Consider the following 25,923-nt stretch of genomic DNA (forward strand, 5'->3'; position numbering starts at 1 on the left):
AGCCAGGGCTTTTTGGAGCCAGCAGCTAGCGGACGTAGTGATACTGCAGGTTTTTGACACTTCTGGGTTGGCTTCATTTTTCAGGGCCGGTTGCTACGTCAATCTTTTATACAGTCTATGGCTCCAACGAGGTGGAAGTGGCCGGAACACACAGGCAGTACCTGGCTGCTGATGCTAGTTTAGGATAGCGGTCACACTTCTGTTTCCACTGATGCCACCACCCCTGCCACCATCTGTGTTTACGTCCATAAACACTGAGCAATGTTCGCGGCGTGTGACATCGTTGTGTCCTCTTCTGCGCATGCGGGACACTTTCGGGTCGTATGAAGTTCGCACAGCAGATCACATACAAGTCGCATTTAATCGAAAAAGAATCAGATTTCACAAAAAAATCTGAATTGAGCATAAAGTCCTGCACTCTGAACGTAGCCCATCTGTCGGATTGTTAAATCAGATAATACGCCGTTATCCTCATTTGTGACATAAAATGTCATGTTGGAATCCAAGGCTGTCGGTATGTTAAGGCTGTTTTCAACGGGTTCCGTTTGTTTTTCCTAAAAACCTGTCAGATAGCAAGGCTTTTGGACTGTTAAGGGTCGGATTATCGAGCCACGACTGTACATGAATACGTTGCAAAAACAGAAACACACTGCAAAAGGAAAACAATGCATATCCAGTCACACAATGGAAGTGCCACAGGCCTCTAGGGGCAGTTTTACGTCTTTAACTTTCCAGTCACTGTGATTATAAGGATGCTGAAGGGGTGTTTTACTACCTTCTCTTTTCTGTTATTTATGTTTATCCATGGAGACGAGAGAATAGAAACCTTTTCATACAGCTTTTCCCTCAACTAACGTTACTTGTCTCGCTCACTGTTGTCTGCCTCTCAGGTGAAAAGCTCACTACTGCCCCTAGAGGCCAGCGGTTTCTTTTTACTTATGTTTTCATGTAAGCAGGGCATCTGTATATGCAGCGTTTTCTTTTTGCAGCACATTTCCGTTTATGCAACATTCATATATATATGCAGCTCGTTTGTGTATATGCACGTCAATTGCACCGTATGAAGTAGAGTCTGACCGCTATCTATCAGTTGGGCCGGTACTGGCCTGTCACAGAACTATCAGCATCTGCATATATGTTGTCCAATATAATTTTTTTTCTTTTTGGTAAAAAACACAATGCAGAAAAAGATGGTTGCTATAATTTAGAAATAGTTTGTCCAGCAGAGTAGCACCCACTCTGATGTTTACAATCCTCCCAGCCCCGTCTGAAGCACATGTAGCAGAGGACAGCTGAGCACACAGCGGTGCCGAGTCAAGTGGTGTCGTCATAATCAATTTCTAACTAGTTGGTGAAATACATCACCAGAGAGTTCATAAAATATGACCCCTTTCTCTATATTACTAACATGTACATCAGTATCAGTATCGCCTTAAAAGTCTAGTATTGGGCACCACGATAGCTCAGCTGGTTACCTGGCAACCCATATACAGGGGTTATAGTCGCCGACACAGCAGCCATGGGTTTTAGTCCTGGCCCTTTCCTGCAAGTCCTCCCCCCCATCCTTCTCTCCCACTTTCCTGTCTCTCTCTCTCGAATGTCCTTTTTTAATAAAGGCAAAAAAGCATCAATCCAGTCTGAAGGTATAATTGTCAAAAATGTTACCTTAGCTTAGCATAAAGACTAGTAAGTGATGGAAGCAGCAAGTATGATTCAACACAATGTACCATCCAACATCTCTAAAGCTGACAAATTAACACATACTCCTTTAAAAAAAAATAATGATTTCTCCTGGAGTCTTGTCATCACTAAGAAGTTCCTGTCCACAAAACAGTCTGGCTCCCGCATTCAGCACAAAAACACATGTAGTTTTCACACTTTGGTTTTTTTGCATGACTCATACAAACAAAATATAGCGCTCCAAAACTGTGTTACCTTTGGGACAGAGCTAGGCTGGGTGTTTCCAGTCTTTATGCTGAGCAAACCATCTCATGGCTGCAGCTTTGAGAGCATCGAAGCCAACATCAAAGCAAATAAGCAGATTTCCTAAAACACTCAACTTCTCCTATTGTCATATTCACAGATGCATTTAATGGTTCCAGCTCCTCATATGTAAAGGAATTTATTTCTGTTTTATGTCACTGTAAATTGATCATCTTTCTTTTGATGGCTTTAATGTGGGTAAATTACGGGCCTATTTTGTTTTTATATTTTATGGACAAAATAATCAAAAAAAGGGACCAACAAAAAAAGAAGAAAACACATGTAATGAAATAATAATTAGTTGCAGAGGGGCTGATACCATTATACCAACGGCTGTTTCCACTGTAAGCCAAACCCCCCGCTGCAGATGACAGATAGCATGGGAGCAGCACTGCAGCCTAATGGCTTTTGATTTAGGTTACCTTTGTATTTAGACGGATTAACGCAGCGTGGATTACAGACTCACAAAATACACTGTTTGCATACTAAGTTACGCGGCGGAAAACAGCAACAGCGCACTCCAAAGCCCGCCATGTGACATTCTCACGTGGCACTCCTTGAGTTTAAAGATCAAGAGGCCACAGCTGGTGGCTTGCGGTGCCCTCGTTTTTTTTTTACGCCCACGACGCTGCAGAAGATCAAACAAGAGAGCGTTTAACAGGAAACAGATAAATGGCCGCACGATGCTGTCGGGGCAGGTGCCGGGACAGATCCATGCCATCACTGATTTAAAACTCTCGCTTGCAGTCGGGAGATTTCCTCCCTCCTTATAGATCCCTCACAGGCCAGACGAACTAATTGGGATCCTGCATGACCTCTGACCCCGATCTCACCTAGCAGACGAACTCCTCCAACAGTGATGTGGCTATCTTTGGAAGGTAAACATTGGGATTAAAAAGGCAGTGTGGTTGAGAGGAGGAGGAGGAGGTGGGCGGGGCTGGAGACGGACGCTGTTCCAGTTGTGGCAGATAGTAGGTCAGAGGAGCTAACAGATGGCCAGGAAACTCCCTTCCTCCCTCCCCTCTGCTGCAGCCGCCTGGGATGTCCTACAAAAGCTCTGTGGGCCGCTAGCTCCAGCCACTCGCCGGCTAAACAGATTGTGTTTGTGTCTATAAAGAGCACGCACTTGGGGACTGCGAAGGGGTATTAAAAGCAGCCACTAAGTGACAGCTACCATTTTACAATGTCTTCATGCCAGAGGAAAGGGAAAAGATGGTTAAATGATAGAGCAGCTACGGAGGCCTCTGCTCCGCTGCCATCTCCGCCGCCCCTCGGGCTACGTTGTGATTGGGTTTAACGCTGCGGTGTTAACTTGCAACTCTGTGACCCCCTCATCGCCCGCTGCTGCGCTGCTTCCTCTCCTCGCTCCCAAAAAAACAGATCTAACTACGGATTCAGCCAATGGGACGAGCGCAGAGGCGGTGCCGTTGGTTTTCTCACAACAGAAATAGTGATGTTTTCCACTCTCTCCTGCACCAACCAAACTTTCCATCATTTCCGCGCTATTCTTGTCACAATTTCAGCTGGCACGCCACATTCGCTGCCACTCTACCTTAAATGCCATCAAGTTGAGAAAACGGCTTGCTCCTAGTTTTTGGGAGCCTCGCTGCGATTAATCCAGCATTCCTCACGTATGACGCTTAATCAAGCTGTCAAATTTGAGCATATGTGGCACTTTTTTAACAGTTTAATGACACCGCCACTAATTGCTTTCCCCACCGCCACAGGTTAAACAAGCGGCAGGTAATTGCTTCTAAATCCTCCTAAAATTGGGGGTTAATCCAGATTCCAGATGTGCGACGCGCAGACATTTAAAAAAAAAAAAAAGGATGTGGCTCCGGCTGCCATGACGCTGGACCGGTCTTTTCCGAGCCAATAAAATGGATATGGCGGGTTTGTCATAGTAACAGTCGCATGGCACCAAATCCTGCATATTTTGGCAGGGCAGTCTTTGGTCAGCAGTCATGTTTAGGCTTAGCGCTGACCCTGTGGAGAGACACGGCAGCATAAGAATAAGGTCAGCCACGCAGGGCTGAACAGCACGACAGTAAACGGGATGATACTCTGATGTTTTCGATGTCCATAATATAGAATATTATTGCATACAGCGTGCACACCTTTTACATTTTCATATGCATCTCCTTCTGTGATACTTATTTACTTAATTAGTTATATTTCCTATAGGTTTGCATGTCGTATTGCTTTGCACATAATCACATTTACACAGATCTACTGTGAATCCCTTTTATTTTTGCCATGGTTCTTTTTATCTACAGCCTCCCACCCACGTCTTTCTCTTTACCTTTTGAGTTGCTGTCATTTTAAAAAAAGGGAGGCTGGGATGTTCTGTATTTTTCTTACTGTCAACAACAAGTCTAATACAGTTTATTCTTCTGTGCCAAAGACCTCTGCTGTAATCCAAGAGCTTTTAACAACAGATAAATGAGCGGCACCGCAACACTGGCGGTCATGTTCCTTATTGATTCGCAGTTGAAAATTGTCACCAGCACATGCACAATTTATGCAAGTTTGAGTAATGTTTGCTGCAAAACTACAGTGCCTATATAAAACCAAATAAATATGTTGCAGCAGGAATGGCGGTTGTTGTCTCAGATGGCGTGCCCAAGCCTTGAAAGCCACATGAAAGTTTTAATGACACTCACATATGTGTAGTTGTAGTTATTAGGCCAGAGTTAGTATGCAAGGGTCTGTGGGAAGTTCATCATCTGCATAAGTCTGTGTGTACAAGGGCGGTTTTGCACATGCTCAGTAGAAATATACATGCACGCAATATGTGTATGTAGACAACAGAGTCCTTTGAGTGGCATCCAAGCAGACTAAAAAGTGGTATACCAACAACTATGTGATGTCCACAACTGCCCATGTGTGCAACATAGCAAAGCTTAAGGCTAATGTTATACTTCCCATGTCTGCAAGTATGCAAGGGCCTGGAAGATACATTTTGTCATCTGCTCAAATCTGCAAAAGTCCACGCAGACGCAGCCCCACGCAACTCAAAATTTGTGTCCATACAGACAGTGCCTGCAGCAATGACACAACAAGGTCAGCAGTGCACATAGTCGAAGGTAGTTTGCATGCGCAGATGACACAGACGCCAAGTTGTCTAACGGACGCATGTGTGGAATGGACTTTTCCAAGTGAACTGAAAAGTAGCAACAAATACGCATCTGTGGTGTCCGTAACTGTCCGTACATCCATCCCTAAGGTAGTATGATCAAAGTTTAAAGCCAGTGTTATATTTTTTGCATCACTACATGACATAAATTTCATCATCTCCCAAAGTCCACATGCAGACCCATGCAAGCCAAAATTTGTGTCCACGCAGACAGAGCGACTACGCAGTAAGACTAGCGGTGAATACATAGACTCAGATCTACTGCCTGTGTCTGGAATGAAGTTTTACGAGTAGACTAAAAGTAGTGTACCAACTACGCACCTGCGGTTACTGCATCTGTCTGTAAACGCGTCCACAAGGTTGTATAACCTAAGTTTAAGACCAGTATTATGAATTCTGACAGTACATAACAGTCCATGTGATGTCATTTTCATCATTTCTTCACGTGAACCCCTTCGCAGACATCCCCATGCAACCCAAAATTTGTGTCCGTGCAGACATTGCATGTAGCAATTATGCAACTAGGGCAGTGGTGCATGCTTGGCAGTAGTATATACATACATTGACACTGTTCCACTGCGCATGCACAGGACAGAGTTTTCTAAGTCGATTTAAATATAGTATAATCCCAAGTCTGAATCCATAATGCCAGAAAAGAAGTATAATCAAGACCGAAGAGAGTGTTGCGTTTGTTCTTTGCATTTCTCTAATTCTCTAAAAAAAAAAAACATCAACTACCATCAACATTAACATCAGTATCACTAGTAGGACCCACAGAAGGTGAACATAAATCTGCTCCATACATTGCAGTTGGAAGCTCACAGATCACCTCAACTAGTTTTTTTTTGTGTTTTTTGGGGGGTTTTTTGGCAGCATGGTGGCAGGTCGGAAAGGACGAAACGGCACCCAGACATCATGAGCGAGACGTTGCATAACGTGGCTCGTCCACCTGAGCGAGTGGGAACATCACATAAAACACTTGCCCACCACAAGTGCAGGGACTGCGAAGTGGGGCAGCGTGACCTTGTTGGTAATCTGTCTGGTCTTCCCACCCCTCCTGGCTGTGAGTAATGCTCGGTATGAAACACCGCAAAGCCCGCCGAGTCTAAGTAACAGACAGTTTGAGGATGCCTGAACATATGGTGATGTATTGCCTCTTCCCCTGGGCAATTCCTCACCGGCTGACCTGAGCAAAAAAACCACCACAAAAGGTTGCGTTTAGGGGGGTGCTGCGCAACCTCAAAAACTGTCGGGTTCTATGTTTGTCAAAATTCAACACCCCTCGGTTTATTATAATATAACTGCAGTCAGTGTTTGTGTTAATGATACGGTGTGAAAGAAAATCATAGGTGTTCTTGGAGCAGGCTGGCAGGGCTGCTGTTCAGAGTTGCGTAGGCAGCAGAAACCCACGAGGAGGAGTGTGTGATGGCGGTGAGGGGTGAGCAAAAAAAAAAAGTGTAAGAGTAGGTGATGAGTGAGCAAGGTGATTCTGCTGCATGAAAAATAAATCTGATTACTTCTGGTTTTGGAAGGGTGGCGGTGGTGGTGGTGGAGGGGGGGGGACGCAGCAAATCCAAGCGGAGATTATCTTAAAAAAAAAAAAAAGCTCTCCCTGCACAATGGGATAAATAATTAAAAATCACAACATGCCAGGAGGCTACATCATGAGTGATACAGAACGAAAGCCAAAACAAACAAGCGAAACCGAATAAATAAGATATGAGAGGCAGCTTCCTGTGTTCGACAAGGAGGCGAGGCGAGTCTGTGACGATAACAATGCTGCTATTTTTACTAACAGTAGCAGACTGGTGACAAAGAAGCAGAAAAAAAAAAAAAAAAGGGGTGAGGGGTGGGGAAGAGACAGAGAGAAGAAGGAGGAAGAGTGTCAGGAGGAGCCAAAAAAACAAAGACTCCAGTGTGAACTCTACCCGGAGCTGAACTGCGATTTTTTTTTTTTTTTTTTTTGCGAGGACAGACAGACAGACAGTTCAGTGTAAAACGGGGACAAAGACAGACATGACGTCCAAACGCCTTCACCACAACAAGACTTAATTGTGGCCACTGAAGGAGGAGAGGGGGGAAAAAAATAAATATGCACTAAAACTGGGCTCTTCTACTGTTTGAAACCAAAGTGACAGTGAGACTTAAGAGCTGTACAGTCACATGACATTTGAGCTACATAATAACGCCCCTCCCATTTGACCTCGCCACCCTCCTCCTCCTCTGGTCTTTTTACTCTCATCCACCCCTGCATCAATCTCCATAACAAAGGCTCACAGTGATACAGTGTGAAAGGCCTCAGCAGGGGGTTTATTCTCCAGCGACGGCTTCGGGGTCAAAACAAAATTCGCCTTTTTATCACAGCAGATGAGTGATGACTTTTTATTACACCGTTCATAAAGCTTTCTCCCTGGATCCACCTTTGATCTCATGAGGATAAAATAATGTGTTTCCTCTTTCTTTTTTTTTTATAATTCCCATTACAATTGCATGAGAGGCACATGATTTATATATAATTCGTGGGATTTGCTCAGTATATTAGACTTCAATATTTAGACATATTAACACGAGTGTAATCAGTGCTGCACATACATTTTTAATGGGCTTAATTTTTCATGACTCAAATTCAAAATATTGAGTTTTTTTGTATGTTTTTTAAAGGTATTGTTTAAACTCAGTGTTTTTCAGTCTAAAAATGATTGCAAAACTGCACTTTTGACTGTTTACGTCCAAATCGATTGCTTGTCAACTGTTAAATTAATTGCCAAGTACTTTAATAACTGACTTGAGTCATTGTTTATGAAAAGAAAGTGAAACGTCTGTGATTGCAGCTTGTTAAATTTGAATATTGTCTGGTATATTTCCTATTCTCTGACAGTAAACTGAATATATTGTGGACAAATCAAGATGTCTTCTTGAGCGCCAATCACCATTTTTCACCAAACAACTACTCGATTACTCAAATGACTGACAGATCGATTGACAATGAATATATCTGTCATCTGCAGCTGTATTGTTTAGCAATCTTCTCTGCATTGAACCTGCTACATGTCTCGGTGCATCGGTTTATTGGACACCGTTGGAGATGCTGAATATTGCAACGTACAAAGTGTTGCTCCACACAGCAGCTGTGGAGGTCCAAAACTTCCCAGGGTGCTTTTAATTTTCTGCCATGTTTACGGTATGAAATTTCATATTGTCTTACGTATTGTTTACGGTCCTGAAAACCCGTTTTCTTGCTCTGTTTCTCTTACTATGAGCAACTGGAATCCACATCAACACACTTTAATCTGCCAAAGCCACAACATTATTGATTTTACATGAGAAATTTCTGCTTTGGCTGTTTTCCTCTCCGGTTTGAAGTGGCATCAGCAATATAGGAATGAGAGAAAAATGCTAGTAGATAGTAACTTAGCAGCTGAAGTGTCTTTAGTTTTTATTGTTTGGTCACAAATATGCTTACAGGTGCTTTAAATATCATTTTTTAGTAAATAATTTTAACAATAACGTCATCTTAGTTAAACTAGATGTGCATTTAAGGGATGGAGTCGCTCATCAGGATGTTTAGCTTGGATTAAATTAAGACTGTAGCTTCATATACATCATAAAAATATGAAAGCTGAAGTTCTCTGAAAGAATGAAAACAAGCGCATTTCTCAAACATAACAATCAAACTATTGCTTTAGATGATCTCACAATAGTTCATACCTTTTTGTCTTTTGTAGCCAAAATTTGGAAAGTCATTGCAACAAGTGTTCATTAAAGCTGCAACAGAATGTCATTTCGTTGTCTGTTGATTATTTTCTCCATTAATCAGTTGGTTGTTTGCTCCACAAAATGTCAGAAAACGATGACAAATGTCATTCAGTGTTCCCCAAAAGCTCCCGACGGCGTCCTCAATTGCTTGTTTTGTCCACAACTCAAATATATTCAGTTTACTGCCCTAGAAACCAGAAAATATTCAAATTTAAGAAGTTGGAATCAAAGGATTTCTATTTTATTTTCTTAAAACGCTGCTTGAACTAATGAATTAAAGTTCTAAATAGTTGGTGATTTATGTGATAGTTGACAAGTGATCGATTAATCGCTGCAGCTCTGATGTTTGTGCCAAAGTGTAGCGCTAAATATGACCCTATCTGCTTTTTTTACTGGAATACTAAGATGTTTTTTGATAGATTAGGTCCATAAGATGACAGAAAACAATAAAAAATGGCGATCAGGGTTTCCCTAAAGCAGGGGTGTCGAATCCTGGTCCTCGAGGGCCACAATCCTGCATGTTTTAGATGTTCCCTCTTCCAACACACCTGATTCAAATGATCAGCTCATCATCAAGCTCTGCAGAAGCCTGGTAACGATCCTGATCATTTGAATCAGGTGTGTTGGAAGAAGGAAACGTCTAAAACTTGCAGGATTGCGGCCCTCGAGGACCAGGATTCGACACCCCTGCCCTAAAGCCATAGATGGCATCCTTAAACATCTCGGTTTGTCCAAATATATTCAGCTGACTGTCATAGAGGAGTAAAGAAACCAGAAAATATTTTAATTTAGGAAGCTGGATCAGAGGATTTGTACTCGTTTTCTTTAGAAACTACTCGTTCATTGAATATCAAAATAGTTGGCGATTAATCTAATAGTTGATTAATCGTTGCAGCTCTGGCGTTTATGTTAAAGGATTATGTTAAATCGGATGTTATTCAGCTTAAAACGTCCGAAGATCAAGATGTTTCTCGATTAATCAATCAGTTGTTTGGTCTGAAAGTTGATGAAACGTTGACATTCAGTTTACTGTCACAGAGGAGGAATGAAACCAGAAAATATTAAAGTTTAAGAAGCTGGAATCAGAGTTTTCTTAAAAGCTTACTTGAGCCTATTAATCAAATATCAAAGTAGTTGGTGTTTCGTTGCAAAGCAGTCGATTAATCGCCGGAGCTGTAGTGTTTATGGTAAAGGATTGCCTTAAATGTGTACTTATGTTTTGAAATGACCAGTGTTTCCCAAAGCTCAAGATGACATTCTTAAACGTCTTGTTTGTCCAGTTTCCTGTCATAAAGGAGCAAAGAAACCAGAATATATCAACTTTTCTGGGGGGTAAAATATTGGAAAGTCAAGCTGCAGTAACTAAACGCAGCCGGATGATGTGCAGCCACGAGAAGACAAACAAGAGCAACTTCTGACTTGACCAGTCATGATGTGGGACAGGAGTGCTTAGTCACCCAAATGGGAAATGTGTGTGATGTACAGTGGCAGAGTCTGTGTTCGCCTCAGACCTCAAGGCAACAACAAAAAAAAGAAGCAGAGCAGCAAAGACTGAGCTTCTCCGGATCATTACACCACCCCCAGACACACAGAGACACTTTAAATCAACTCTTCTTCCTCCTCCTCCTCCTCCTCGTCTGTCCTATTCTCTCATCTCACAGATCCAAGAGTAGATCACAGTCTCTTTCTTTTTTTTTTTCTCACTTCCTCTCACAAAAACACTCCATTCCTCACCCAGATCTCTTTAAACTGTCCGCTGACCTTTCATTATTTTTATTCCATCCACTACTCTAAAAAAAACAAAAAAAAAAACAGGGATGATTATCCAGGCAAAGCAATTATTTACAGAAGCAGCTGCCACTAGCAGTTTTCAGATAAGTATCTACACTGGTGGCTCTTTCAGGGGCCCATGTGAGCTGCACAGGAGGAATGCTGTGTGTTGGTAGTGTGCAAAGCCCCGTGTTGGAACAGTAAAATTAAAATGTCAGCATCAGTCTGACACTGAGGGGAAAAAGCTGACAGCAGTGCTTGGCTAAGGTCAACAAGCCTCCGAACACACAGGATGGGGGGGGAAAGAAACAGAACCGGGGCGTCGTGTTCTCATCTCCTCACCTTGATGGGCTCGGTGCTGAAGCGGATCTTCCTCGACGGCGGAGGGTCCTCCTCGGCCGGCAGCCCGGAGATCTCCACGCAGCTGGACTCGGGTTCGTACCGGTCGTCCTCCTCGTCTTCGTCCTCGTCCTTCTGGCTCCCGCCGAAGTCCTCGCCCACCGCGCTGTAGGTACTGATATCCACAGAGTCCCGGCCCGACTGGTCGTCCCTCAGAGTCCTGTCGTCCTCGTCCTCCTCCTTGTCCCCTTCTCTCTGAGGGGAGATTTGCTTCTCGGCATCTTCCCCGTTCTCCACCGAGATGTAGATGTCGGGCTTCTTGACCTCAGGCTTGACCTCGGCTCGAGCCTCCACCCCTGCATCCGAAACAGTCTTTTCTCTCTGCTCGTTCGGGTCCCCCGCCGAGAGTTCAGTAGTCGAGCCAACGCTTTGACCCCCGTTGATGCCCTCAGATGGGGGGGTCACCCTTCCCCTGGCGCCCCTCTGAGACCCCTCCTGGCTCTTCTGATTGCCGATCCCGTCCTCCTGGTTGCCCGATGCAAAGGCACTGACCCTCTTCGTGATGATCTTGGAGTTCAACACCCCCACTTTGGCGCTGACCCCTCTGGAGGGGAGTGGAGGCGTGGAGGAGAGGCGGTGGAGGTTGTTCCGGAGCTCTGCAGCCCGTTCAAACACCGCACTGAGCTGGCTGACAGTGGGGGACACCGCCTCGCTGGTGTCCAGGCTGTCCAGGGACTCGGTGCTGCCGTTGAAACGCGCCACCACGTCCAGCCTGCCGTCCTGGAAGCCCGAGGCCTTGTCGGTCTTCAGCAGCACCCTGGTGGTGGCCAGCTTCTCCTGATGCTGCTTCTCCTGCTGCTGCTCGAAGATGCGGCGCGTCTCCTGCAGTTTGGAGTAGCTGGGCGACGAGGCCCGCTGGTGGCCATTCTCCGGCTTGGTGTCGAACTTGCTGACGCGCTCAGACACGGTGGACCCGAGCTTCAGGAGCGCGCTGTGGTCCACGTTCTCGTTGAGGCTGCCGGCTCTGGGGAGGGAGAGGCGCACGGATTTGTCGGCGTTCCTGGCCGCCTCCTCCCCCTCCGCGTCCGCCGGGGCCGTGGTCTGCATCTGCTGGAACATGTTCTTGATACGGTGCACGTTGGAGCCGTACCTGCGCCCCCGAGGGCCCTCCTGCACGTCCCCGTTGGCGGCATTGTCTTTGACGGGCTTCAGGGCCTGCATCCCCGCCTCGTACGCGTTCCTGTGCGGGGATGGGCTCCGGAGCGTGGAGCCAGAGCCGGTGCTCTTGGATGTGGATTCGGTCTTCATCATGGTCAGTCAAGCGTCGCAACGGATGCTCAGCGACGGCATGTCCTCTCCGGGGTTTTTTTTTTTTTTTCTTCTGTCTTTTTTTTTTTCTTCACCTCAACTCCAAATCTGTGTTATTCGAGGTGGCGCCCGAGACGAGACCCGGCAGATGGAGAGAAACAAAAACAACAGATCGCATTAAAGGCCTGCCGCCTGCATCCGCTGCAATTCTCGTCTAGTGCAACGAAGAAAGTGAGCACGATGCATCTGTCATTAGCTCGCCTGCAGTTGCAACAATACGAAGCGAAACCCTGCGCCCGATAATTGCATTAGTCATTGGAAATGTTTGCACAGAAAAAAACAGAGGAGTAATGAGCCGCGGATTTAGCGGCAGCTGACGACAGATTGCTTACGTTTAATCCCTTTTTGCGGGCAGCAGCAGCATCATTTTGATCTCTTCATTCTGGGAGCTGCAGATTTCTGGTCCTCTCGCAGCGGCAGACTGCTGCTGCTGCATGGAGGAGAGGCTGCTGGGTCCTAGCGCCCGGACGCACTCACTCACATGTCATTTACTGTGCTCAGCAGACAAGAGATCTGTGCGTTCAGTACTATTGTTAGTGGCCTTCACAGTCCTCAGTCATCAACCCAGAATAGTGTTCTTGCAGGAGATAGTGGAATCATCAACAAATATGTCTTTAGGTGGGCCAATTTTATCATTAATGTCATCTTGCACTGCTATTTTGCACCACTGTACATATATTTTGTTTCTGCGCAGATGTGTAAATTCTTGTATATATTTGCTATCTTATGTTGTTTTATTTTTTAATTATTTTTTTCTTTCTATAGTTATTTTACTGAATTTTTATTTTATTTTATTTTATTTTTTCATTTTATTTTCCTATTTCTATTATTCTTCTTGCTCATTCCTAGGGCGATACCAACAGCTGACACCAAATTCCTTGTATGTTGTGAACAGACTTGGCCATTAAAGCTGATTCTGATCGTAGTTTGACTATATTTGCATTAAGGGACACTTTAGGTAGTGGTGATGATAGGATTGGTTGATTCATTCATTCATTCATTCATTCATTCATTCATTCATTCATTCTTTCTTTACTTTGAGAAATATAATTTTAAAAAAAATAAGTGTTGCAGCAATTTAATTCAACTGGATAAACCAAATACACATCCATTAAAGTACCCTGTGCAGCCTTTAAGTTATCATGCATTGCTTTATTTCTTTTTCATGACTCTTATACAGCCAGATTTAATAAATTTAAAGGGTTGTTGCCTTAATAATTATTAAAGCTGCAACTCTAAGTTATTTTCATTGTCTGTTGATTATTTTCTTCATTAACTGATGAGTTGTTTTGCCTATAAAATGTCAGAAAAATGACAGCGTTTTCCAAAGTCCAAAATAACGTCCTTAAATGTTGTATTTTCTCTACAACCGAAAGATATTCAGTTCATTGTCAAAGACAAGGAACAAAATCAGAAAAGATTCACATTTAGGAAGCTGGAATCGGAGGATTTGTACGTAATTTCTCAAAAAATGACTCAAGCCAATTAATGGATGAGTTGTTTGGTTGATGAAAATGGTGAAATAATTCCAGAATTTTTACATTTTACTCAACTTTTTTTTGTTTCTTTTTTTACTGTCCTAGATGAAAAACAAAATCAGAAAATATTTAAATCTATGAAGCTGTAATCAGAGATTTTTTGCTAAAAAAAAAAGTTACACAAACTGATTATCAAAATAGCTGGCGAGTCATTTAATAGCTGACAGCTAATCGATTAATCATTGCAGCTCTATTAAACAGTATATTTAAACCACATTTTGTGTGGTCATGACTAAATATTTGTACTTTTTTTGTAGGCACCTGTTATTTTTTTGTTAAATGCATTACAGATTTCCAGACAGCTTTATACTTCAGAAATTAATTAAATATTTTAAATATTTTATTTGGAAATTTTAATTTAATTTTAAATATTTTAATTGGATTTTTTTTTCTTCTATTTTTCTTTTTATTAAAACTGGATGCTGGCACAAAACACATTTCACTGCACATTGTACCATGTATGTAACAAATAAAGCTTATCCTGAATCTTAAAAATACAACAACAAAAAAAAAGATTATATTTTAAATGTAGTACCGGGAATCAGAATAATTCCACTTAATTTCCTTTTTAAAAAAAAATACTCAAATTGATTAACTGATTATGAAAACAAGTGGAGATTAGTGGTATTTTAATCTAACAGGGCTGTGAAGGCATCATCGGAAAGAAAAGTTTGGGAAACCACTGCAGTAGCACCAAAAACTGAGTTGAACTTGGACGATCACTTACATCCTGATGGCAGCCTGTGCACCTCTGGCGCTTCTGTCAAGAGTCCAACCGGCTTTAGGACCCAGTGGACGCTGTCTCACGTCAAACCTCCTTCTCCAACACATCCGTTATTTGCAGCCACATTGTTGCTTCCTGCATTCTGCATCTGCGCTCATAGAAACATGAAATATTATCAGTGGAGGTAGACAAAGCAGTTCCCCCTTCAATAGTCTGCCCACACGGCTTTATCTCCAAGGCCGACAGTTTACCACAGCAGCTGGATCACACACAGAAAGAAAACAACCACATGGGATCATCATTTTTTATGTTTTTAAACTGTCACCTGCTTTTTCACCAGATTACCTGTTTGATTTTAAAGCAGTTGAAGGTCTGCTTTGAAGGGCACAAGTGGAGGAATATTACCTGAGAAGCCTGAGCGGCTGTCAGACAGGATGTACATCAGTTTCCAGTGAGGCTGCAGCGCCATCTAGCTTGTATTCTCATGAAAATGTCTCACTGCTGCTCATCAGCAAAGAAATGTCCTGTCCTTGAGTCAGAACAGTTTAAATAATAGTTTCTTTTCTCTACATGAGGTATTTTCTCATAATAAAGAAGAGCAAAAGCATTCCTTCCAGATATAGAGTTTAATTAAACATTTATTTCTGCCACCTGACTGGTACAAGCACAAGACACTTCACCCGGAATTTACTCAAGTGCAAATTTCTTGCAGGGAATTGTTCATTTAGTCATTTATTTGTGATACCTGGTGTATATTCTTTATGGTATAAATGTATTTTTGAGACAAAATATGAAGGGAAAAACGTCAGTATTAAAAGCAGATGCAGCAATAATCATTTTAAATGAGACAATAAAGAGGAACATAACCTAGAAATCTGTAAAATTGAACAGTAAGTGCAGATTTCTTATAGGGAATTGCTCATTTAGTCATTTATTTGTGATATCTGGTGTATATTCTTTATGGTAAAAATGTATTTTGAGGCAAAATATAAAGGAAAAACATGACAGTATTAAAAGCAGATGCAGTAATAATAATTTTAAATGAGACAATAAAGAGGAACATAACCTAGAAATCAGTAAAATTGAACAGAAAGTGCAAATTTCTTATAGGGAATTGCTCATTTAGTCATTTATTTGTGATATTTTGTGCATATTTTTTATGGTAAAAATGTATTTTGAGACAAAATATAAAGGAAAAACATGACAGTATTAAAAGCAGATGCAATAATAGGATTTTAAAGGAGAAAATAAGGAGGAAAATAAGCTAGAAATCAGCAAAATAAAGTCAACTTTGCTGTGCATCTGCCGTTATTTATTAATACATGATAGATGTTAGCAAAGGTCACCTCAGACTGTGATCTGGCCACAATACACAATCAATAGTGAGGCCTGTTAAAGAACTATGCACGTAGAACTGGAGTTCTATCTTAACTGTAATGTTAATTTTAAAATCTGCATTTTCAAAAGCATACCTTGCAAGAAAGGTTAAATTTAGTTTAACCCCCAATAAAAGCACATTATATATACATAAGCCCTCACAATGCACTTCACATGGCACTCGTGTAAGCAAACAATAATCGACTATTTGACCACAAAAAAGCCCCAAAAACAAGACACCAGTTTGTGTGCCACGACAGTGTGAGTAATAGTCTCCCATTCCTATTAAAAACTGTCTGACTGTGTCACCGTCCACTCGGTTTACGACCTATAATTTTGTCATTTTGGTTGTTCAGGCTGTAATTTCACTGTGTTGGTCTGTTGTGCACACACAACATCAGCTGTATGTGTATTCCTTCTGAAAGGATGGATCTACCCTCAGCGGCGTATGAGGTCGAAGGTTTTTGGGGTTGTTTTTCCCCATCAATCTTGAGTTCTGAATCATGGGTGTAAGCACAGAGAGTGAACAGATCACAAAGACTCTTGAGGCAAATTTGTGGTATTTAGCTGAATAAAGTGGATTTCAGTTGATTTGATATGACACTAAAAAAGTAATAATTATCATTGCTGCAGAAATGTGTTTGTATTACTTGATTGATTGTTATATATAAAGGATGTAGGTCTGAAATTGCTGTTTTCAAGTAAAAGAATCCCATTACATGTTTTTATTAATGGTGTAAAAGAGTCAACGTATAATTTAATCAAGTACTCTTTAAAAGGTTTTACATCAGTATGACAGAATTAAAAGGTGATTATATATTGTAAGAAGAATGGCCACTTACACATTAAAATTGGTGGTCTTTGTATAGGAAAAAGTTTTCTCTTCTTTTTGCTTTTCAACATTGAATCATCCATCCATCCATCATCTATACACCGCTTAATCCTCACTAGGGGTCATAGGGGGGCTGGAGTCTATCACAGCCGACTTAGGGTGAAGGCAGGGGACACCCTGGACAGGTCACCAGTCTGTCACAGGGCTACACTTAGAGACAGACAACCAAGCACACTCACATTCACACCTACGGACAATTTAGAATCACTAATTAACCTCAACATGTTTTTGGACTGTGTGGGAGGAAGTCAGAGAACCCGGAGAGAACCCACGCTACACGGGGAGAACATGCAAACACCACGCAGAAAGATTCCGGTGCCCCCACCGGGACACGAACCAGCAACCTTCTTTCTGCGAGGCAACAGTTCTAACCAACTGCGCCACCCTGCAGCCCAACATTGAATCATGGTCAATATAATTTAGCTTTTTCACAAGAATTTACAAAGAAGGACTCTCTCGTGTCAAACTGAAAGCAGACTTTTACAGAGTAATGTCAATTATTAAATATAATGATAATATAAATATAAAATAAGTGTACGCATTAAGTATTCACCTCCATCAAGTCAGTATTTAGTAGATAAGGCCACAAATTCTCAGTTTGATTGAGATCTGGGCTCTGACTGGGCCACTACAGAACAATCACCTTGTTGTCGTTAAACCATCGTTGTACTGCTTTATATATTTTCTTGATGGAAAACAAATATATGTAGTTCTCTTGCATCAGGTTGTCTTTCAAGATTTCCCCAGACTTTGCTGCATTTATTTCACCATTTACCTTTACAAGTCTTCCTACAAGAAGCATCCCCACATAATGATGTTGCCACCCCCATGCTTCACAGTGGGGATGGTATATCTGTAATAATGCTGCCATACTTAGCGTCTAATCTAATGGCCAAAACAATCAATTTTGGTCTCATCAGATCAAAATAACTCACTTCCAGTTCCTCCTGGGAGTGTTCTGATCTTAGCAGAGTCAAAGGTACAATATTTATACTAATATGTAGAGGAGCAGAAGCGTCATCAAGTCAAAACGGAACCACACAAGTACCTCAAAATGATACTAAAGTACTTGATTGAAGTTTATTCAGACCTGGAAAATTTCATGCCTGAAGAATCTGATTTTTACATCAAGAGAGGGAATAATACAGCTTTAGGTTTATTACACCCTCCCAGACTCACAGACACCAGTCCGGATGTTATTAGGTGAGTGAGGTCAAAAATAGCTCTGGCGGGTCTGTCGCTGTGACCAAGCCCCTCTCCACTTGGTTCTGTCAATCACAGGCCAAACCAAGATGGCAGGCTGCGGGAGCTGGGTCTTCCTTCTGACAGGCAAGTTTTAATCCTCAAATTATTCCACTTTCTGCAATGCAACAACACTGGCTGGCCTTCCTCCTGTTGTAGTATCAGTCTGTGTTATTTGCTGCTTGGACTTTTTGTCTGCTTTCAAGGACTGCAGGCGGAACTGTTTACAGTAGGACCGGTGTGTTGTCATATTTAAAGTCAAGTTGAAGGTTTTTGTTTTCTGCTGTTCACCAGTAAATGTGTGTTGTTTTTTTTTGCACTTTTACACAGTTTGTGCCGCCACTTTGTTTGGGGCCAATGCAGAGATCAAATTCAGCATTCCTGTGGGGAAGCTATTTACATACGAGCTGATGAGAGAGACGTTCCAGAATGACTTTGAGCCTTTGTCAAAACTCTACGGTAAGCCCTGATTCACCTCCATTACTCTAAAAAGAAAAGCACATAGAGATTTTCTAATTGAGTCCACTTCTCCGCCCCTCTTTTTGTATGTTGAAGCCGGACGTTTGTACGATGACCCCATGATTTTTAAGTGCAACAGGCAGAACTTCCCAGACCTCCCAGAGTGGCTGCGCTTCACCCAAAGACACCCCTTTGACAACGGCTTTCTGTACGGCACGCCAACATCTCCGGGAAAAAGCATAATTGAGGTCTGGCCCTATTTTAGCACACTTTTCTGTTCATGTAGATAACATTCTAGTGCAGAAAAACCTGCTATCTGAAGCATCTGTGGTAAATGTCAGGATTTGTTATCAAAGCCCCGGAGACAATAGCTTTGGGCTTCTTTCTGGAGCTGCTATTTTGAACCCGACATTAAAAATTCAGGAACTGAAACGTCTTTCAAGAAGAAGAGGTACAAATTTCTTATGTGTCACTTTGGTTCCCATTGAACAGAAGGTATTAGAGCTGGAAAACATGTTAGATTTTGGGTGTAGCCACAGATTACAGATGTAGCACTGATTCAAAACACTCCCCATTATAACAAACTGCTTTCTGTGGATTAGTTAAGCACCTTTTTACACTATAGGCATGACCTCACTTCATTAATTAATAAAGTATGAAGCTGCCAGGAACCTATAATGCATAAAAATATGTCAGGTGTATATAAAAAAAATACATATTATTAGTCATAGTCAAAAAAGAAATGGCATAAATATGCTTTTTATACCTAAAAAATTCAGTAGAAAATGCAATAAATTGATTTTTTGAATCATTTCTGCACCATTATTATTCAATGTATGCCTCAAATAAGGCCACAATAACTAATTGAGTTATTGTCAACTAAACTAATCTGCAACTATTTAAATAATGAATGAGTAATTTTTTTTTAAAGAAACAAAATTCCAGCTTTTTAAACATGATTTTTTTCTCATTTCTTTCCTCCTCTATGACAGTAAGTTTAATATCTTTGTGTTGTGGACAAAACACATTTGAAGCTATCATCTTGGGCTTTGGGAAAAACTGATTAATAGTTTTCACCTTTACCTTAATGAATTAAATAAATAACTGAGAAAATAATCCAAACAGATCAATCGACAGTTTAAAAAATTGCTTGTTGCAGCCCAAGTTTAAAACAAAGACAATAATAATTGCAGGCATAATCATTGCTTTCAAAGTTTCTTCGAGAATATATTTTAGGTTTTACAGTGTATGATACTTTACGTTACTGAGCAAAACAAGGTCAGTGTATTTGCTGGTAAATTGACAGACTCTTGAGGATTAAGGCATTCTGGGAAATGTAGGAAATCTGCAATTTTAATGCACAAACTAAAAATGTAATAATATCTCAGGCTGGACTGTTTAAACATATATAAACACTTGGAATCATGATGGTATTTTTCCCAAATGCTTATTCTCACAGATCTATGCCGTCAACAAACGCAGCTACGAAACAGCCAGACACATCCTCGTGATCAAAGTCACCGCAGGTACGTGTAGTTTCAATGATGATGCACAGTGTCGGACTTGCAGTGAATGAGTTTATCCCTGATGTCCCTCACAGAGAACATGCTGCCCTACCAGGCTGAGTTCTTCATCAAGCTGCGGGAGATTGAAAAGGTGCTGCCCTCTTCTGTCCAGGATGAGATAAAGCAGGATCTCCAGAAGCTGTGGGGCACCGAGGCCTTGGAAATAGTCAACATCTCCAACGCCCTCGACCGCGGGGGCAGAGTTCCTCTTCCTCTCGCTGGACACTTTGAAGGGTAAACAGAGAGATCCAGTACACATGTTACTATAAGTTCTGGAATGACTCTATGTTTACTAAAGTCTGATTTGTGTCAGTGTGTATGTGAAGGTCGGGTCGGAGAAGTATTTCTCAGAGTGTCTTCAGAGAGTCCTGACACCGGAGCACCAGAGGCAGTGCACCACAGGAGCCAAAGTCAAGGTTCCTGGAGGCTGCAACTACTGCAACATTCCCAGCAACTGTATCTCCTGGTGCAAGACGGAGCTGGTGAGGACAGAAAGGGGGGAAAAAATCACACTTTATTCCAACAATAAGTCATTTGAATGGAGATTTTAGTGGTTTTCTTTCTTCTATAGCTGCACATTTTAACTTATTTCTGTTATTTTGTCTATCAAGTGGCAACAATTTAACTTTTTATTTAATTTTGATATTGCATCAAGTGGTGGTCCCCAGATGTTTTGCCTTTTGACTCCTTATCATGAAGCAATGGCATCTCTGGTTCCTAGCCACATGTTCGACAAACAGATGGATTCTGACCTGCCGAGCTTTAAATGGGTGAAAAACTTGAACTCTTGTTTCCCTCTGGTGGTTCTGTTTTTTGTTTTTCCTTTAATTTGACGTGTGGTTGTGTCTTATACTGTGAATTATCCCACAAGAGCGTCACAACAAACATTTACTTTCATTGCTAATTAATCTGACAAATTGCTCTGTGGATATCAAACGTCACTGTTGCCTCGCAGCAAGAAGGTTGCCGGTTAGCATCCCGGTGGGGGCACCGGAATCTTTCTGCGTGGAGTTTGCATGTTCTCCCCGTGCAGCATGGGTTCTCTCCAGGTTCTCCAGCTTCCTCCCACACAGTCCAAAAACATGTTGAGGTTAATTGGTGATTCTAAATTGTCCGTAGGTGTGAATGTGAGTGTGCTTGGTTGTCTGTCTCTAAGTGTAGCCCTGTGATAGACTGGTGACCTGTCTATGGTGTCCCCTGCCTTCACCCTAAGTCAGCTGGGATAGACTCCAGCCCCCCCGCGACCCTAATGAGGATTAAGCGGTGTATAGATAGTGGATGGATGGATGTCAAATGTCAAAAAATGGTGACAAATGTCTTGTTGTGTCCACGACCCAAAGATATTCAGCGGTCATAGAGGAGGAAAGAAACTGGAAAATATTTGCAATTAGAGAATTTAGAATTTCTTTCTTTTTTTCTTTTTCTTTTTAAAGAACTGCTTAATTTATTATTAGAACAGTCAGTCAATTAACTGATTACCTCACAACCACCGGTGATTATCTTGTGACCCACTGGAGGGATTTCTCTCACTAGGTTGGAAATCGATTACAGCTGTAACGATTTTTTATTGATCAAACCGCCAGTTATTTCCTCAGTTTGCTTATGAAACAGCACAAAACACCTAAAGGTCTTACTTGTCTGAAAAATAATATGAAACCCAGAGATATTCCATTTACTTGAATATAAGTTTAGCTTGAAAAAAAAATGACATAATTGATCATCAAAATAGTTGCTGATTAATCATCTTTCAACCACTGCAGCTCTGGGGTTACATTCAACCAGGAAATCATAGAAATAACCATTAGCTGCAGCTGTTTCTGGGAGATCAAACTGTTCCCTTAAATGCACTGAGACACATGAACAATCCTGTCATCTGTGGCTTTGTGCCTCACAGCTTCTATAAACAGAAGAAACACTCTGGTTTCCCCTGCAGTTCGACCTGACAAAGCTGGAGCCGGAGCCACCTGCTCCCACCGTGGGCTCTGGGATTTTGGAGGCTGGGATTGACTTCGACCCTCCGGAGTCCCCCCCCAGCAGAGACTTCTTCCCGGATTACATGGTGACAGTGATCGTGCCGCTGATCCTCGCCATCCTCCTGTGTGCGCTGCTGGCCTACATCATGTTCTGCAGACGAGAGGGAGTGTATGTGTCTATTTTAGATGTAGTAAATGAAAAAGTCAATGTCACTGAGATAAAGGACCAGTTCGCCAAATTTTAATTTTATCGCCACCTCCACGCAATTGATTATGTGGCTGAACTGACTCTTTTAAATAATTCTCAAATGCAAGATTTGATCGATCCGACTGATCTCTGACACATTCCTCTCTTTGTTTTCACAGTGCTAAAAGGAATGCAAGATCAAACCAGTGAGTGCATCAAGCTGTTCACTGATTTGGACAAAACATTTTTGCATTAATGAGTGTTGAGATGTAATTCAAGAAGCAAACATTCCACTTTTGGAATCGAATTTACTTCTGACAGGTTTAGCAAATTGCAAATTGAGATTATCAATCCAAAAATTAATCAGAAAATGATTTTGCAATGTTAGAAATTATTCTAATCAGCAGCATATAAAGGTAGTAAAACTTAGATACGTCTTTATCATGTGCAAAATTAAAGTGATGTTTACGTTTTCACACATAAATATATTAAGTACTTTTACTGTTGATACTTTTAGATTTTGATGCTTATACTTTTGTGCTGTTTTAAGCCTCACATACAGCCTGACTGCACCTCTCTATCAATATGTTTAAAGGGGGAAAAAATAACCCCTCTAACATAAATAGCATAATTTTTTTTAACTAATCACCATTATTTTTGTTCATAACTTAGCCCAGGATGCAGCAATGGTGTCCTCTCAATACAATGATTATAGTCGTACACAAGGAGGCTGACACTGTAATTAAAAAAAGTTTATTCACTGAAAAAGAAAAAAATAGCAGGACTTCCTTATTATATGATCTAAATGAAGAAAAAAATTACTTTTTGTGATATCAAACATTTATTTAGATTAAAAGCAAACACATTTAGATGGAAAATCTTTCTGAAACTATAACCTTTATGCACAATAATTCATAAAATCTATTTTAAAAAAATAATTAAAGGATCGCAAATCCAAAAAAAATGGAAAACTTTAGCTTAATCTTTATAGTATTTTAAAAACTGACTAGATTTTACTCTAATGTAAAATCTTAATAAGAAAAATAGCTAGTAAATATAGCTGTATTTTATAAACATCTTTTATTTACAATGAATCGTAAAAAGCTTTATGAATCTTTTTATTTAAAGGATCACGAGTCAAAAAAAAGGAAAACATTAGCTTAGACTTTATAGTACTTTATAATCTATTTACACTTTATTTCAATGTAAAAACCTTAATAAGAACGCTAACTAGTAACTATAACTGTCAGATATATGTAGTGGTGTAAAAAGTCTGATGTTTCCCTGAATATCGTGCAGCAGAAACACAAAAGTAAAACATATCACTTAAGTAAAAGTGCACCAGTAAACTCTCACTTTGTCAGTACAATGAATTTAGTGGTAGGAAAACACTGATGTCCTGTGTTCTGCAGGATCCAGCTGTACCACCACCACACCATTCACGGGAACACCGATGAACTGAGGAACATGGCAGGAAACCGAGGCGCCCAACCGCCTCTGTCCACGCTGCCCATGTTCAACTGCCGGACTGGAGAGAGAGCCTCACCGCTGCAGTCGGACAGCCCCAGCATCCCCCTCATCATGGCCCAGCAGTGAGTAAACACACTCAGCTACCGGCATGTTAGGTTAGAACAATTACCCAAGTTTTTATGTATATTATGTCATCAGAATAATCCTTTAAAGTTATCAATTTAAAGAAAAGTGACCATATTTGGGCTAATTAGGATCTTTTGCAGTTCAAATACATTTCTGAATTACATTTTTTCCTTCCAAATGATAAACTGTGACACTGTTTTTAAAAAAAGCTTTGTCATTTTTTTAGTTTCCATTCCTTGCTACAGAAATCCCAATAACAGTACATCTCTGATAAGCAAATATTAATCAGTATATCAGAGAAAGAGTGATGTCAGATCACCTTTATGGTCATTTTAAAGGCTGTACTTCAGGTGTTGAACTGCATTTAGCGTCATACTTTAAGTGTTTCTAATAGTTTTTATTTATATCAGTGACAGTAGACAAAATACAGGAGTTATTCGCACACGTCTCAGAATAAAACAATATAATTCAACAGCACAAAAAACCTGCAAAATGAAGTTGAATCAACACCTGAAGATTACATTTAAAGCTTATTAATGATGTGCATCATAAATAAACTCCTCTCTACAAAGCTTAGCAGCTACAACCAACACTTATTATCATTATTATTCTTTAATTTGTTGCTTGTTGTTATTTGCTGAAGTTAATAATTTGGGATATAAAATGTCAAATACATTACAGTTTCTTCAAATCCAAATTAGATTATTCACAAATGTTAATTTATCTGTTTTTGTCTGCTACCAAAAAATGTTCCATTATCATCATATATGAACATTAAAAGCATCAAATAGTCACATTTTAGATGCTGGGAACAGGTTAAATGTTGATGAATGTGCTTGAAAATTAGTGGAAACTTTTATGTATCATGAGAGAAGACAATTACTTTTAGTTTCTGATAAATCTGCTGTTAATGATATTTCTAATATTCTTGCTACTGATGTGTGATTTAGCTTTTTTTCCCCTGGCAGTCCTAAAATATAATTAAATTCTAATCTAGATTTTTTTTACTCTCGTGTTTAACAGTGACCCGTACAGCGACACACTGCCCAGGTAAACCCGTACACAGTGTCCTCACACAACGCTGAACATTCATTCTGGTCAGAGTTATTGATGACTAATTGATTGATCCTGGTGTTGTTTGTATTCACAGGAAGTGAGAACAACGGTAGATGAAAATGTGTTTAATATGCTGAGTTTTATTCATTTGCTGCCACAGTTTATGCTTCTATATTTGCAGTGGAATGTTTTTTCTCCTTTGTGTTCCTTTAAAATAAATGAACAGTGTGCAATAGCTCAAATTGTTACTGATTGATCGTTTCAGATTTTCTTGTTTGTCTTGCTCCGAATACAAACATCATTATATTCTACACTGTTGTGTCTCTCAAGCATATAGTATGTTCACAATTCAGGCCTTAAAGCGACAATCAGGTTCCTCCGTGAACACTGAAGCAGGTTGTTCTTGCTGTAATCATTTCTTCTGTGGCTGTGAAAAGATCCCTTCTTCAAGTGTTGGGAAACAAAATCCAGAGCATTCCTTCTGTGCAAACATTGATTGTAACAGTTCATTTGAAGCTTCTGTAAGGGTTTAGATGTGCATTAGAGTCAACGATGATTCCTAAATTCATTTACTTGCTGACACATGCCAGTGCTAAGTTTCTCTTTTTTAGTTTCACCACCATGACTTTAGTCATGTCCTGATTGAGCTGTAGAAAGTTGTCTGTCATCCATAGCTTGACGTCTAAGATACATTTGAAAAAGGCCATCAATTGGCTCTGTGTCATCATGAGACGTCCAGCTATTCTTTTGCTGGTAATAAACCTTATTGGAAATTCAATGTTGTGGTTCTTCGTCCGGTAAAACTGGGGAACAAAGAGCTAACAGACAGATATGGCAGTGTGACCTCCTCAGGTGAGGCCAATTAAGGACTATGAGCTACAGGTGACGGGCTTTCTAATTGGCTAAAAGCTCCCTGATTGGCCTCACCTGAGTAAGTGTTGGTTATATCAGCCTGTCACATT

At 40.9% G+C, this 25,923-nt stretch overlaps 2 protein-coding genes across 3 annotated transcripts in view; one reads left to right on the forward strand and one right to left on the reverse strand.

Moving 5' to 3' along the window:
• The window catches only part of ppp1r9bb (protein phosphatase 1, regulatory subunit 9Bb), a 31,609-nt gene extending 18,829 nt beyond the window's left edge, over positions 1-12,780 (reverse strand). Inside the window, exons 1-2 of one of the 2 annotated variants that reach the window (XM_008301536.1) lie at positions 12,685-12,780; positions 10,988-12,400 (exon numbers count right to left, since the gene is read on the reverse strand). In XM_008301536.1, the coding sequence (XP_008299758.1) occupies positions 10,988-12,295 (1,308 nt within the window). In that variant the 5' untranslated portion in view covers positions 12,296-12,400; positions 12,685-12,780. Of the gene's footprint in view, positions 1-10,987 lie in introns of both variants that reach the window. The other variant, XM_008301535.1, reaches the window with a different exon arrangement.
• Positions 12,781-18,151: 5,371 nt separating this feature from the next.
• On the forward strand, positions 18,152-25,209 carry sgca (sarcoglycan, alpha). The gene is made up of 11 exons (XM_008301534.1): positions 18,152-18,212; positions 18,456-18,584; positions 18,681-18,832; positions 20,044-20,110; positions 20,185-20,383; positions 20,463-20,631; positions 22,083-22,291; positions 22,489-22,515; positions 23,722-23,901; positions 24,929-24,955; positions 25,056-25,209. Exons 1-11 carry the CDS (start codon positions 18,176-18,178, stop codon positions 25,060-25,062), a joined length of 1,203 nt encoding a protein of 400 aa, XP_008299756.1. The 5' UTR covers positions 18,152-18,175; the 3' UTR covers positions 25,063-25,209.
• The last annotated feature ends 714 nt before the right edge of the window (positions 25,210-25,923 follow it).

This window comes from Stegastes partitus, unplaced genomic scaffold (genome assembly GCF_000690725.1).
Source record: "Stegastes partitus isolate 25-593 unplaced genomic scaffold, Stegastes_partitus-1.0.2 Scaffold1684, whole genome shotgun sequence".
Lineage (NCBI taxonomy): Eukaryota > Metazoa > Chordata > Actinopteri > Pomacentridae > Stegastes > Stegastes partitus.